This window comes from Psammomys obesus, unplaced genomic scaffold (genome assembly GCF_907164565.1).
Source record: "Psammomys obesus unplaced genomic scaffold, mPsaObe1.curated_primary_1811, whole genome shotgun sequence".
NCBI classification, from domain to species: Eukaryota; Metazoa; Chordata; class Mammalia; order Rodentia; family Muridae; genus Psammomys; species Psammomys obesus.
The window spans coordinates 120,516-135,198 of record NW_026591598.1 but is presented as its reverse complement, the minus strand read 5'-3'; the positions used below and the strand labels follow the sequence as shown (position 1 = coordinate 135,198).

At 49.8% G+C, this 14,683-nt stretch overlaps 1 protein-coding gene across 1 annotated transcript in view; it reads right to left on the bottom strand.

The window, feature by feature from the left end:
- Slc2a1 (solute carrier family 2 member 1) overlaps positions 1–1,113 on the bottom strand; it is a 28,379-nt gene extending 27,266 nt beyond the window's left edge. Inside the window, exon 1 of the mRNA XM_055611446.1 lies at positions 898–1,113. Within this exon, the coding sequence (XP_055467421.1) occupies positions 898–915 (18 nt within the window). The 5' untranslated portion in view covers positions 916–1,113. The remainder of the gene's footprint in view (positions 1–897) is intronic.
- Between the last annotated feature and the right edge of the window lie 13,570 nt (positions 1,114–14,683).

Sequence of the window (14,683 nt, the reverse complement as noted above, 5' to 3'; positions counted from 1 at the left end):
AAACGAAAGTTCGGAGTTTTAAGTGGTCTCTGAAAGACTCCGGGCCTCAATCTTTCACTTTTTTTTTTTTTTTTTTCTATTTTTACTTAGCTATTCCCTATCTATCACTGTGGCTCTGCAGAGACTGTCAGTACGACCATCGGGAGCTAACTGGAGCTTTCTCTACAGGGTCCCAACAAAACACCTCCACTGCCCAGTAAAGGCCCGGGATTTATCCCACGTTACCGCTGTTCTTAGCTTTAAAAAGGGAATGCGGCGGGGGTCGAGTGTGGCGGTGCGCACCCCTGTGCCTAAGACGGGAAGATCCAAATGTTTGAAAAAAATTTTTAAAAAGCGACTAGAACAAACTCTACACAAAGCAAAGGCGCGACAGCAAAGAAACAATGTCGCACACCCAGGAGGGGTTGGGGAAATCGGGCCCAGGCAGGGCAAGCCTGTTCACAGGTGAAGAGAGATCCTATCTGGACGGTGGCTGGCTCAGGGAAAACGCCCCACATCCCCGGAGGACTGCGCATCGTGCCGTGCGCGGAGCACGTTGTCCCCAGACCCTGGCCTGGAGGAAGTGCCTTCTCCTCCCGGCTACCCCCAAGGCCCGGGTTCCGGGCGCGGCGCGGCGCGGGCTTCGGGCGGGTCCCGCCTCCTCCGCGCCTAGCCGGGGCCCGGCTGGGGGCTCGGCTTTCTTAGCCAATGGGCGCCGCGCTCCGGCCCCCTCCCTCGCGCGGGAGGAGCCGGCGAGGTCGTGCGCGACGTGCGGCGCCTGGGCCCCTGATCCGCGGCCCCCGCCCCGGGCCGCGTGAAGCGCGCCGCGACCGCGTGAGGAAGCGGGGCCTCGCATGGGCGCCCGGCCCCGCGCTCGGCAGAATGTCCCCGCCCGGGGCGCACAGCTCCGCTGCTCACCTTACTGCTGGGCTCCATGGCCGCGCCGCGATCGAGGCTCTAAGCTGTGCCGGCTGCGAGACGGGAAAACGGGCGTGCTGTGACTGTGCGTCTCCCGCCGGACCTCCGCACCCTGACGCACTTGGAAACCCGCAGCCTGAACCGGCACCTCTCAAGAGAGTCTCCGCTTTTGCGGGAGAGCCCGCGGAGCAGCCTTCTTATAGCACCTCCGCCATTGGTCGGCACCGCGAGAGAAGGGGGGTTGTAGGTGGGCCGGGAGGGGGCGGGCTTGTGTGGCACGTCCGGGGCGGGGCCCGGAGGGGCGTGGTCCCGCCGGGAGGGGCGGAGGGTTCCTGTCTCGATCTGGATGCTCCGTCGTCCCAAGAGCGCGGGGCACCCGTGGGGGGCGCTCGCTGTGTGGCTCTGGGCTGGCTCGCACACCTCTCTGAGTCTCAGCGGCCACTAACAAAATGGTAGCGCTTGGTGCCGCGTTGTAGAGATGGTTCTGGGACTCCGGCTTCCTCACTAGGCTACCAGATAACTTTGGTAAACTGGGGATAATAATAGTGCAACCTCCTAGGTTGTTGGGAAGATTAAGCGAGTTAACATTTGGAGGGTGTTTACAACCGCGTTTGGAGGTCTGGCTACGAGGTTGGGGTCTCCCTCCCTGTGTTCTGTATTCCTGTTGCCAAGCCCAAACTCCTCTTTTGCTCTTAGAAACCGTGCCCACCACTTCTCTAGGCTGTAAAACCTCCACCTCTCTCTATTTCTGACTGTATGATGACACTTAAATGTAAAGACCGGAGGGGCTGGGTGCCCAAATGGTTAAGGGCACAGAGCACCTTGACATTGAACCAGCTCACCTATAAACTGGCTCAAGCTGATCCTGGGCAAGCTCCCCGTCAGTGAGCTGTGGTTTTCTTCTGGATAAGATGAAATTCGTATCAAACCCTGTGCTATGAGAATTACAGGTGAGCTCCTGAAGTGCTGAGTATGACAGTCCATAGCCTCTATGGTGGTCATCTGGGTTCACTCTATTTTCTTTTCTAGAGGCCACAGAAAGAAGGTCCTCCAGTCCCAGTTTCCCAATTAAGTTCAGCTGAAGGAGGGATCTGGGAGAACTTTTCTGTTAGAGACAGGAAGCTGAGCGGCATGCCAGGTGCTGGCCTCAGGGCCACTCTTGTTGGGCATGGATCCCTGAAAAAGAAAGCACGTGGGCCTGTTAAGGCTGAGATCCCCTCTTCCTCTCACCTTGCTCACCACCTCACCCCTTTCCTTCCCTGCTGTCTGCAAGATCTATCTCCTCTGCTCTTTCTTTCCCCAACCCTGGACCCTGTTACCTTCCCTTAACACATCTGATGTCAGGGCTGGAGCAAGTCCCAAGCCTGATCACCCAGCCTTTTTTTAGGGCACCAGTTCACAAACTCACCCTCTTCCATCATAGAAGCACATGCCTATCTCAGCCAAGTCACCAGGCAGCCACCTTTTTGCTCCTCTGTGATGGTCCTGTGCTGTCAATTTTCTACAAACAGAGGCATGAGAGCCTACTGCTAGCTTCAGGGGGTCCCCAACTGAAGGGACAGTGAAAGGGGGAATGTAAAACATCACCGAGGGAAAATACAGGGTACTGTGTCTCCAGAGAGAAGGGGGTAGGGGTTTTGGCAGGAAGTAGCTCTTTGAGAAGAGGGGTTTGGAAGGTAGAACAGGTGTTCAGTAGGTGGCTAGAATGATTTCAGAAGAAAGAGAATCTTTAGACAGCGCCCTGAGCCGCAAGTTTCAGATTTTGGAGTCACAGCTTTACAATTTACTCGCCAAACATCTGAGACATCTCTTCTCAGCTTCAAAACCCACAACTCGAAAATGGGTCTAACCATCTCCTCCTGGTGTGGATAAGGCTTGGTCAAAGTAATTCCATTAACACGTTTAGTTTTGTTTTGTTGAGACAGGGTTTCACTGGCTGTCCTGGAACTCACCAGGGTGCCTTCGGATTCTCAGAGATCCACTTGCCTACCAAATGCCGGGATTAAAGGCTTGTGCTTCCAGGCCCTACTCAAACTGCACTAATTGTTGGTGTCAGCATTTCAGCCCAGTCCCATGGTCCTATGGCACTCAAGGAAAAGCAGAGTAGCCAGGAAAACAGCATTACTTTCCCCTGTTTCCCCATACCTGCCCAGACACAGATCTCATGGTCTGCTTGGAATTCCACTTCTTTGTCCTCTCTGTAAATGTTTTATGGCCCCTGGAGGCTGCTGTTTAGAGGCAAATTCACCAGGAGCTATGGACACTGGATCAGAGGTTAGATTCTTAGGTGGACGATTATCTTGGAGACCAAGTCCTTGGAAACAGAATTTAACCCTACTGGGAGAGAGCACCAGAGAAAGCCCATGAGATGCCTCAGCTAGAGTGGTGTGCCACAGAGGGAGGGATGCGGGGAGAAGCCTGGTGAAGTGGCTCCTTGTAGTGTGGTTGGCTCCTAGAAACCTGGGGTGCTGGGAGAGAGGGGGGAGGGGCCAGGGAGAAGAGGCTGAAGAGGTAGTTACAAAGATCCCTGAGTGCCATCCAGGTAGAGGCCAGAACTTTCTTTGCTGGGTGGGCAGCGGGGAGCCATAGAAGGTTTCACAGAAAAGGAATCCGATGACTTCTCGCCTTCCCCAAGCCCGCCCCTACCTGGGGCTTCTAAAGGGGAGGGGTTGTGGTCCCAAAGCGGGACCCCCAGACCTGGTGAGACTAGCTAGTCTGAGTCTGTGCCTACACTGGCAGCTTTGTTCCCTGGAGACTTGACTTCATCCCTTAAAGGAACGCGGCCGTTGCTAGGTTGCTTCCAGGCTGCTCCAGCCCCAGCCAGTCTGGAAGAAAAGGAGCTCCCAGGACTGGCTCCCCGGTGCCAGGTGCTCGGGACGCTGCGGGTGGGTGCCTGCCTGGTGCGTGTCTGCTAGCACGGGTTAGGGATGGGCGGTGCTTTTGTGGGGCGGGTCCTAGCTGCTACGGAGTACGAGTGAGTAAGACAGCCGGAAAAGGCTCTGTTGCCTTTAAAGGCAAGTGTACGGCGTAGGGCGAAAAGGCTTTGATGAATCAGTGGCAGCTGATGCAAGGGGCGCAGGCAGGGGCTGGGCTGGGGAACCCCTAATCCGGAGACTGCTTTGCAACTCAAATCCTCCCGCGTTGGAGGTAAACATGTTATGTAGGTCTCCAGGAGGGCATGCTGGGCCAGAAAGGACAGTTCTCTGTGTTTTATACTTTATTCTGAACTGCACACTTCCAACCACCTGCTCCTAGCTCACCGGTGTCCCTGCCTAATCATTTTGTGTGCCTCTCTGCAAGTACCACCACCATTGATCTGGGGGATGCTGAAGGAACTATCTCTCCTCCACTGTTTGCTGAGGGCCACAATTGGCTGTTTAGCTGCCTCCAGGACGGTGTTCTGGGTGTTCCAAAGCGTTCACACTCATCCAGCTTAAATCTAGACTCACCACGGCACTCCGGTCCTCCACGTACTCCAAAGATGGTACCTCCAAACTGCCCTAGCGAGCAACCTGCCGTTCACCGGACTCCTTACCCTAATCCAGCCAGTCCTGTGGTTTCTGTCCTTCCCAAGGACTACGGGCCTCCCTCCCCTCCCCTCTAATCACACCCTCCATTAGATAGAGCTGTTTTCCAGTTATCTTCCCACCTGCCATGACCTTTGTCTCTCAAAAAAACATCACTCCCTGCTTTAAAGATCGTCCCACGGCATATGACAGCATGGCTAAGTCTCACAGGCATTACATGAACGGTCATATGCAAAAGTGTGTGTATGCAGGCACATAACACGCAAAGCGTTCGTGAGCTCAGAAGTCTGGAAAAGAGTTCTGGCTGGCAGGGAGGGGCTCCGCTCTGTGGGGGTGCTTCTGGGTAATCAGGGTGAGGCAGCTGGAGAGCGAATCAGCAGTCCTGGTGTTTTTCTCTTTGCCCCAAGGTTTTGTATGACTCAGCAGCTCACTGTACCTAATCCCATCTTTATTGAAAATTTTGATACTTTGTCACCATGGATTTTTCTTTCATTATTATTTTTATTATTTTTTTTTTTATTTATTTCTCAAAAATATGGCTTTAAGGACTGAAACTGAACCTCAGAGACAAGAGTGTTTGCTCAGCCTGGATTTGACTCCTCAACACTAAACCGAAAAGTTTCGTTAAGATTATTATTTATCTTCACAAATGGGTTCTGAGGCACTCTTCCACCCCTGCTCTTTGCTGGGGAGGGGAGGGCCTGTCTCCCCACACCGGGTTCCTGACTCTTGATGTTTCTTCATGAGGATGCTGCTTACACAGGTGTTTATGAAAATATTGAGCTGTGTATGTTTCTAATCTCTGCATTTGTCTGAATGCATATTGGGCTTCTGTTTGTTTTTACTTAAAATCTTTACATGGTTCTAGGGAAATGTCCCCTGCTTGGACTTTCCGTATCATATCCCAAGCCCCCAAAACCAATAGCAGCTACATACTGGGTCTTTTAACTTTTTTTTTTTCCTGTTTTTATTTTATTTTGAAAATTTTTCATTTGTTAGTTTATTTTTCAGATGAGTCGAATTATGCCAAGCTCCCAATCCTCCTGCCTTAGTCTCCAGGTGAGCCACTACCGGCTGCTTACTGTTAAGTGAAACAATACAATAATCCAGTTAATTTGATCTCCTCAGGAATTCTATGAGATGAATGCTTGTTCTCTCCATTTTCTGAAAGAGAAAAGAAAGGCTCTATGAAGTAAAGGAATTTGCCCATGTCATGCGGGCAGTAAATATGCATCTTAGCGCCTATATTTTTGAACCGTGGGGCCAGTGAGATGGCTCACTGGATAAAGGCACTTGCGTTGCAAGTCTCTGACTAAAGTTCAAACTCTAGAACCTATACAAAAAGCCAGAGGCAGCATCTGTAATCCCGGTATACCCAAATTGAGTGGGAGGTGGAAACAGAAGCCCCCATTGGCAAAATAGTGGAAGAAACAAGAGAGACCCTGCCTCAGAAACAAGGTGGGAGTTAGAGAGAGAATAATAAAATTCATATGTACACAGAGACCCACAGAAACACACACGCATGCAGGCAGGCATGCACACATACAGACTCACACACATAGACATAAAATGAATAAAATTTAAAAACAAGGCAGAAGGAGAGAACTGACTGCAGAAAAGTTGCCCTTTGACCTCTGCACGCTGTAACTCCCACACTCCCACACAAATCTTTAAATTAAGTAAAAACTGGACCAGCAGCGCTTGTCTAGGCCCCTGACCCAGTACCAGCCAAGCAACTGCCTAGCTTCATTCTAATTGCTTAGATTACAGTTATTTGAGCCTTATCTTCCCGTAGATAACTACTTCTCCAGGGCAAGACCTCTATCATTCCCAGCTTCCCTCTGTCCGGCAAGTGAGTTGGCACCGGAAATAAACTATAAATGCTTAATGAGTGACAGAGGCAAAGGATAAACGAAGGAGAAGGTGACAAGGTGTGGAGAAGACACAGTACAGACAGAAACAGACCTGCTTCAGGATGTGCCTTGGATCTGTGACCTGAGTCTCCCAAATGCATCCTGGGAATATCTCCACCTGATGAACTTATTATGAAGATGGAGTGAGAAAACAACTATTGGGTGTTCAGCATACAAGTTTTTGGAGAATGGTAGCCACTATATCTAGGTTTTTACATCCTCAAAGCCCTGTCTACTCCAGGGTTGCAGGCTCCTGTCTTCTGCAATTTCTGTATGTTGCTTCCCCCCCCCCCCCCCCGCCAAGGGCTTCTGAGGTTGGAGAGAGGATTGGATATGGCTCGAGACCTCTGTTCCTCAAGCCTCAGGAAGGGCAGAGTGCTGGGAGTCGGAAGTCTGGTGTTATCTCCAGAGGTGTTGTCCTAGGCCAGCTACTTCTTCCTTGTGGACTATACCTTCCTCTCTCTAAAACAAGCCCTAAGTACTCTTCAAGCTGTCAGGCTCTGAGGTGGGTTCTGTACGTTTCCCTGGACCTAGCACACAGTAGGCCTTGCATAAAGACTGGTTGTTGGGAGCAGTGAAGAGGAGACCCTGAGACAGATGGAAAAGCAGGCAGCCAGGCTTGGCTGGCTTGCTCCGAGAGCTCATTTCTACAGAGGCGTGGATTGGCCATGCATTTCACACTGATGTAACCAGCAAGACACCTTCCCACGAAGCTGTCCCTCCCTCTGCCCCCTAACACAGGCACGCCTTTACAGGGAAGACAAGACAGGCTGAGGAAGCTGAAGCATGGGTGTTAAGCTGCTGCTGGAGGCCATGGTGAGGGAGGAACTTAGTAGCAAATTGAAAAGTGGGCATCTTCACTTTTAGAATCCACCATGCAGTACTTTAGACTCAAAGGAAACACACAGCTCCCCTAACGGAACAGGTTACCTGTATCCATATTTCCTGGCTGTCCCCAGAGGACCCCCACCTGGATGTCTCCTGGCAGTCACAGGCACGTTCACCAGGAAGGGCTGGGTGACTCATCCTCATGCTTTAATAGAGGGAGAGGGAGAGCCCATCTCTATAGAAGCTTGAAATGAGTGTTGCAGATCCAGGACAGCCCAGCGCCTCAGACAGGGAGAGTACTGTGGCTGGGGACTCCAGAGGAGGGAGATTTCCTCAATCTGGGCTCTGTGACAAGTTTGCTGGGTGACTTCAGGTTACTCCTTGTCCCTCAGACTCTTTAACTTTATAGTGAAAGTGTTGCCACAGGTAACCTCTGCCAGCCACAACAAAGCAGACAGAGCCCCTCTCTGTGTGGGGACCTGGTGGAGAAAGGGTATGTGTCACACAGGCGTGTGTCCAATGGCTTAAAAACAGTCAATTGATATAAACGTTGCTACAGAAAGGAAGTCGAGATATTCTGGAGTGGGAAAAGCAGGTTACAAAACTGTGTTTGTCGTGATTTCAGATGAAAATAATCCAGGTATGACTCGTGCCTGTAACCTCAGAACTTGGGAGACTGAGGCAGGAGGATTAGTTCTTAGTTTTAGGCTAGCCTGGGCTACAGAATGAAGCAATACATGTGCCTCATAGCTGGATTTCTATAGATATATGCTAATATGTCAACTGAAATTACATATGGGACCTGTGGGTAGTAAAACTAGTAGTCTTGTTATTGTTTACTTCTTTTGAAAGAATTTTTCTGGTTTTTCTATCAGGAATGAGAAGCCATTGAGTGTATTTTTTTCCCCTCACAGAAAATGAAGATACACATACATTATATATATATACTTATATACATATGAATGACTACTTGTTACATTCATGCTGGTATGTGTGAAGGCTGTACAATCACTTGTCAAGGGTAGCAGTTTCGATAAATTGGGATTGCTCAAAGCTCTTCCTCCCTGAAGCTGACAGGGTTGAGGACTCACAGGCTGAAGCTACTGTAGGAAAGGGCTGTGAATACTAGACACAGAACAGCAGCATGCTTCAACCGCACATCAGGAGAGGAAGCCCCTTCAGACTCTGTGGTCTTAAACAGCAAGGACTGTGGCTTTAGGACCCATTGAGCCATTGCACATGCCATCAGCTGAGGTCACTCAGGCAGCTATGCTTGTAGACATACAGTTGAGCCTGTTTTCCCACATAGTATAGTATCCCTGTTTGCCTGTTGCAGGATAGCCTGGCTTGCCTCTAGCCTGGCATCTGGGTTCTAAGAGGACAAGGCCCAGTGTAACAGGACTATTGGCTTATTGGGCAGTTATATCGATGTAGACCATTCTGGGTTTAGATTGCTGTGTCACTTGGCCAATAATGAACTTGTCTCTGCAAGCACAAAACAATTTTTTGAGGCAATGTCTTACATTTTTTTCCCAGGCTGGCCCTAAACTCTCTGTGTAGTCAGAGATAACTTTGGACTCCTGGCCCTCTAGCTTCTAGCCCCCAAGCGCTGGAAGTACAGCCACGTGATGCAATGGCCCGTGTCTTTTTGATTAAACTGAGGCACCACTGGGATACCTTAGCTAGATTTCACCTCAAGGCAATTGTAAATAACCGTGATATTTGAGGTAGTTTGCATCTGAGGCAGTTATAAATAACTTTATAAATGAAAATATTAATATCCTAGTATGCATTTTTGTGGGAGAGGCGTTATAAGGTGAAAAGATACTCCGTAAATTTTGAGATTTTGATATATTGTACTTCAAGAATTCTACGTTTTTTTTTAGGGTATGGTGGCTTATACCTGTAATTCTAATACTCAAGAGGTTGAGGCAGGAGGATTACGGCAAATTTGAGATGAGCCAGGAAGGGCTACAGTATAAAACCTTGTCTCAAAAAAAAACATTTTTTTTATTTTTTATTTTTACATCTTGTTCTTCTGCCTGCTAAAGTATGATCTATATGCTTTCTTTCAGATCTGAATTGCTGCTTGGTGAATTCTAGAGTGAAGACACCCGGGTTTTATATCTTCAATTTGCTACAACCAGCCTGTTGTATTTTATTGTTGTTGTTTGTTGATTTGACCCAAGCTAGAGTTATCTGGGAGAGGACTTCAAACTGAGAAATGTCCCCATAAAGATTGACCTATAGGCAAGTCTGAAGAGTCTATTTGCTTGTTTGTTTGAGACAGGGTCTCCCTATGGAGCTCTGGTGTTTTGGGGGACTCACTCTGTAGACCAGACTGACCTTGTACTTCCAGAGATCCATCTACATCTGAATGCATCTCCATCCCAGCATCCAGAATGCTGGGACTAAAGGCATGTATCACTATGACCCTCTGCCATTTTCTTGATTAATGATAGATATGGGAAGGCCCAGCCCATGAGTGGTACCAACCTGGACAGGTGGTCCTGAGATATAGAAGGAAGCAGGCCGGCAAGCCATGGGGCACAAGCCGGTGAACAGTGTTCTTCCGTAGTTTCTGCTTCAGTTTCTGCCTTGAGTTCCTGCCCTGGCTTCCCTCAGTGATGGAGTATGACCTAAGAGTTATAAGAAGAGATAAACACGTTTCCTCCCAAGTTGCTTTTCATCATGGTCACCTGCCCTACATGCTTTGGGCACCTGGCTGGGGTGACGAGGGAATGAAGAAAGGACAAACACACAGAAAATCTGGGATGGGGTAGGATGCATGCTCTGTTGGCGTCACACCAGCAGCAGCAGCAACCCAGGAACTTGGTGTCTTTGTTGGACACATCAGAATGGAAGAGGCAGGTTTCTTGTAAACAGCTGAACAAGGAGGTAGGTTTTGTAGGTCTCTGCGGGGTGCTATCTCAAGCTGCAGTTAGCCTGGGGAAGGAAGACATGGCTGATCCTTTTCGTACACACTGGTTCACAAACACTCATGCTGGGAGCAGAGGAAAGCTTTGCCATCACTCGGAGCCTCTTCTAGGGAAGGCTTTGCCACCCTCCTGGGTCTGAAGTGCTGCGGTCCTTGTCATGGCTGTGTACATATCAACAGCACACATCCACGCAGGACGTCATCTTTTCCCCATGCATGGCATTTCATCACAGCGAGAGAAACTGAGATACCACCTTTTTGCAGTCCTCACCAATACTAAGTGTCCTTCGTGGTTTTAGTTGTTGCCAGTTGGATTCATGAAAAATGGTGTCTTTTGTTTGTTTGCTTGGTTGGTTGGTTTGGTTGTTTTTTTGTTTGTTTGTTTTTGAGACAGGGTTTCTCTGTGGCGCTTTGGCTGTCATGGACTCACTTTGTAGACCAGGCTGGCCTCGAACTCGTAGAGATCTGCTTGCCTCTGCCTCCCTGAGTGCTGGGATTACAGGATTGTGCCACCGTGACCATTTGTCTTTTCGTTTTTGAAAGAGAGAAGATTCAGAGTGGCTCTGAGCCAGATGCAGGCTGGTGATGGAGCTCTGTGGTAGATGGCCTGCCTATCCCCAGCACTGCAAATGAAGAAGAGCATTTGGTTTTTATTCAGAGACAGTAAGACCAGGCACTGTGACACACAGGGACACACTGGGAAATTGGTGCTTGGGGCTGACAGCCAAGCTACTGGCAGTAGGTCTAAGGTCACTGCCTTTGCTGTGCCAGCTATTGAGACAAGCCCATTGACTTCCTGTCCTGTGCTTGTGGGCTTTTCAGTGGGAACAGGGCATGTGGCCTTACCTGCCACACCTCTTGAGGTGATTGCTCCCTCTGACCCAGTCTGGAGGAGCTGAGCTATAGCTGGGCCTGGCTGGGTATTACTAATGAGGGTGTAATGAGAGGATACAATGTGGAGCCCCAAGATTAGCCTTTGACCTTAGAAACCCATGAACTCTGCTGAAGATGTGGCCGAACAGCAGATGTTCCTTGCATGAGAGGAGCACCAGGACCCCAAAAACAAAGCAACAAACAGGTCCTGCATTGAGGGGCTGCCTTCCAGAGTGCAAGCAGGACTTGTGAATTCTGCCTGCTTCTTCCTGACTGTGGAACAAATCACGGGGCTGAGGTCAGCTAGATAGCACTTCCAGTCAACACTGGTGACCTTGGTACAGTCTCCAGGACCTGACTTAGTGAGAGGAACCAAATCCTGAACGTTGTCCTCCAAATGCCACATGTGTGTCATCGGCACGTACATGTATACACAAACACACACAAAGAGACAGAGAGATAGGCAGACAAATTAAAAAAATAAAAACAAACAGACAAAAAACTTCACCAAGCTAGGCAGTGGTGGCACGTGCCTTTGATCCCAGCACTCTGGAGGCAGAGGCAGAAGGATCTCAGTTTGAGGTCAGCCCGGTCTACAGAGTGAGTTCTAGGATAGTCAGTGTTACCCAGAGAGACCCCATCTCAAAAAAGAAACAAAAATTCACCAAAACCACATGATGGAATGACAGTATCTTCATCTAGAGTAGAAGGGACTAGAGCCTGAGGGCTGAGACACCTTCTCTATGCCTGACTCCTGCTGCCCTCACAGGGACCCTCAAAGGCTGGGAACATCCTGTCCACTCTACAGAAGAGCAAAGTCTGACCCAGAAAAGAGAAATGGCTCCCCTGAGCAACCTTGGGAATGAGCAGCAGAGCTGGTGATGGACTCAAACTTATCAGGAAAACTCGCTTTGTGTAGACTGGCTGATCAAGGGAGAAAGAGAGAAAGAAAAGAAACTGGTGGTGCATGCCTCTAATCCAGCACTCCGGTGAAAGCAGGAGTTCAAGGTTACTCAGCTACATACTGAATTCAATGCCCACATATTTGCTTGAGATGCCATTTCAACACACAAACAAAAATCAGAGAAGGAGAAGCACTGGATGGGCTCTGTACCCTCTCAGATTTCAAGAGCATCTTTGACAGAATGACATTTGAAAGCCTGCTGTCACCTACGGGGTGATGAGTAGAGTTATTGATGTCATTCTCGGTGGCCATGACATGATGGCTGGACTAGGGACCCACCCTGGAGACCCAACAAGTCTCTGACAAGCTTCCCCTTGTCCTGCGTTCCACAGAGGGAGGCAAGGTCTCACTAGACACTTGTCACCATTTGCTGATGGAGATCCTGCCCTGTGCTACTGACCTTTAACTGTGTGGCATCCCTTCCAACCTTTTGGCCTTACAGTATACAGAATATACTACTATGGTTCCTGTTCCCTAGATGAGGGAGGTCCAGGAGGGTACCAGCAAGGTAAGATAAATGCCCAGTATTACCTAGCTGACTTGGGATCCCCTTGTTTCTAAACTGCTGCCCAAGGATAAGACAGTTAGTGTGGGATTATCAGATATGTACCCTCCCATGCCTAGTATGTCATGAGGGTCTTTCTCAGCACTGTCAGGTATCAGAGCAGGGACATTCTCCACCTTACCAATGGAGAAACTGAGGCAGGGTAGGGGAAGTAGGGTGTAATGGGAGAGGCAGATGTCTTTCCTCGCCTCAACAGGCTCGGTATGAGAATGCTGGCTAGGGAACTAAGAGAAAAACTTTTAGTGTTTCTGGATCCCTGCCTGCCTGGGAAGCAGTGACCTCAGCCAGGCCTGGCTGGCCTCACTTCCAGGGAATCAAGGTGGGGCAGGATGGGTAGGGAGTGAGGTCAGAGGGGAAGCAGGCATGGAAGAGGAGGAGGCAAGTCCCTGGGGATTATGGGAAGAGAGAGGAAAGGAGCCTGGATAGGCAAGGAATTGGGGTGTGTGTGTGTGGGGGGTCAGCCCAAAGTAGCTTAGCAAGAGTTTAAGCAGGGGCTGCGTGGGAGTGTGCAGCTTCCGGATCAAAGGTTCTTAAAGAAAATGTTGAGGTTGAGCAAACGGTCTCCATGCAGTTCCTTAAAAGAATGGAAACCCAAGTGGTTACCTGGATTGTGGCCTGGGCTAGACCCTGGCTCTCCTACCTGCTATGTGATCTAGAGCAAATAAATTCACCCCTATGAGGCTCTGTGTCCTAACCTGATAATTAAAAAGTCCAATATTAAAGAAAGTGTTGTGAGGGTGAGGGGGTCTGTCAGACTCTTTAGCCAATAAGTCTTTACTGCCTCCCATCATTACCACTTGTCATTGTCATCATTACTAGTCACTGTCATCCATCTAAACGGGTCCTAAGGAGGCTTACCCAAAGCACCTTTGTGCTGCCTGGCACTGGTGTTGTTGAGTAATGACAGGCAGAGGGACAGATGCTCTGCCATCAGGGTGATGGACCTGAATGTGTTCTGTGGAACAAGGAGCTGTTTAGTGAGGCAGTGAGGAGCAAGGCAACATCTAGCCACTGGGGCCAGCTCTCAAGGGGGATGCCTCACTGAGGGACTGGGGTGCGGCTAAATGTGATCCAACAGGCAGGAGCTGTGAGGTGTCGATATAATAGCATCGCTTGGGCTGCTTTCAAACAAACCCAGTCCCCGGTCCAAACCGTGGATTTTCTGAGCCAACAGTTCTCCGGTGAGGCCCAGGAACTGCCACTGTGGAAAGCCTATGCTTACTAGGATGAGGACCGCTTCCCCTTTATTCCAGTCATTTCTGGATCCTGCCATGTGCCAGGCCTTTCTTAGGCCATTCGACGATGGCACAAATAGGTAGTAGGTCTCTCTCTGCCCACCCCAAGGTTTTTGGTCACGTTCCATCAGCTTTTCTGAGCTTAAAATTCTTTGTTTCCTGGAGTACAACTGAGAACAAGAAGATCGGGACAGGAAGCTCACCCTGGGGGTCAAACCCCTGCCTCAGGGGCCCCTGGTCCAGCCTCAAGTCCTCGAGGCTTCCCAGTCCCTCTTATCCCCACTTTCTTCTGCCCTGGCTCAAGCTGCCCAGTGGGATTGCCAAACCCTGGCCCTGTCAAGGTCCTGGTGCTCAGGGCGGGAGCAAATTGTACAGGCCACCTTCCATCCCCAGCCCACCCAGAAGACAATTGTTAGGTTAGCTCTGAATAGCTCTTCCCAGGACAGGGTCAGGGATCTCGTTTCCTCACAGGGCAACAGAAGCAACAAACACGAGGAAATGACAAGGATTCCGGGGATTTCAGAGCACAGAACTCAGGTACAGGATGGACCCCTGCAGAGAGCTGAGGCTGCCACTCATAGCAGCTTCCTCGCCTTCCTCCTGGAGCCAGCTCTGTGTCTTCATGCTTTGTCTGTTCTTCTCTTTCATCCGGGTCCCTCCCTTGTCCACTCCAACCCTAACTCCACTCCAGCCTCCAGCCACCTGGTGCCAGTGATTGCCTTTCATTCATTTCTCCCTTCCTCCAGCAGATACATAGTGACATATAGGGACTATGGCTCAGACACAAGTACAGCTAGGAGGATAATATGTTCTCACCTGAGAGACAACGCAACCAAATAACTCTACCACAATGTCATTATTGCCACCGTAACATTGTGTATCCGCTCTTATAAAACCAGGGTGTGACCAATAGGAGGCTAAATGACAACTGACTAGGGATTTA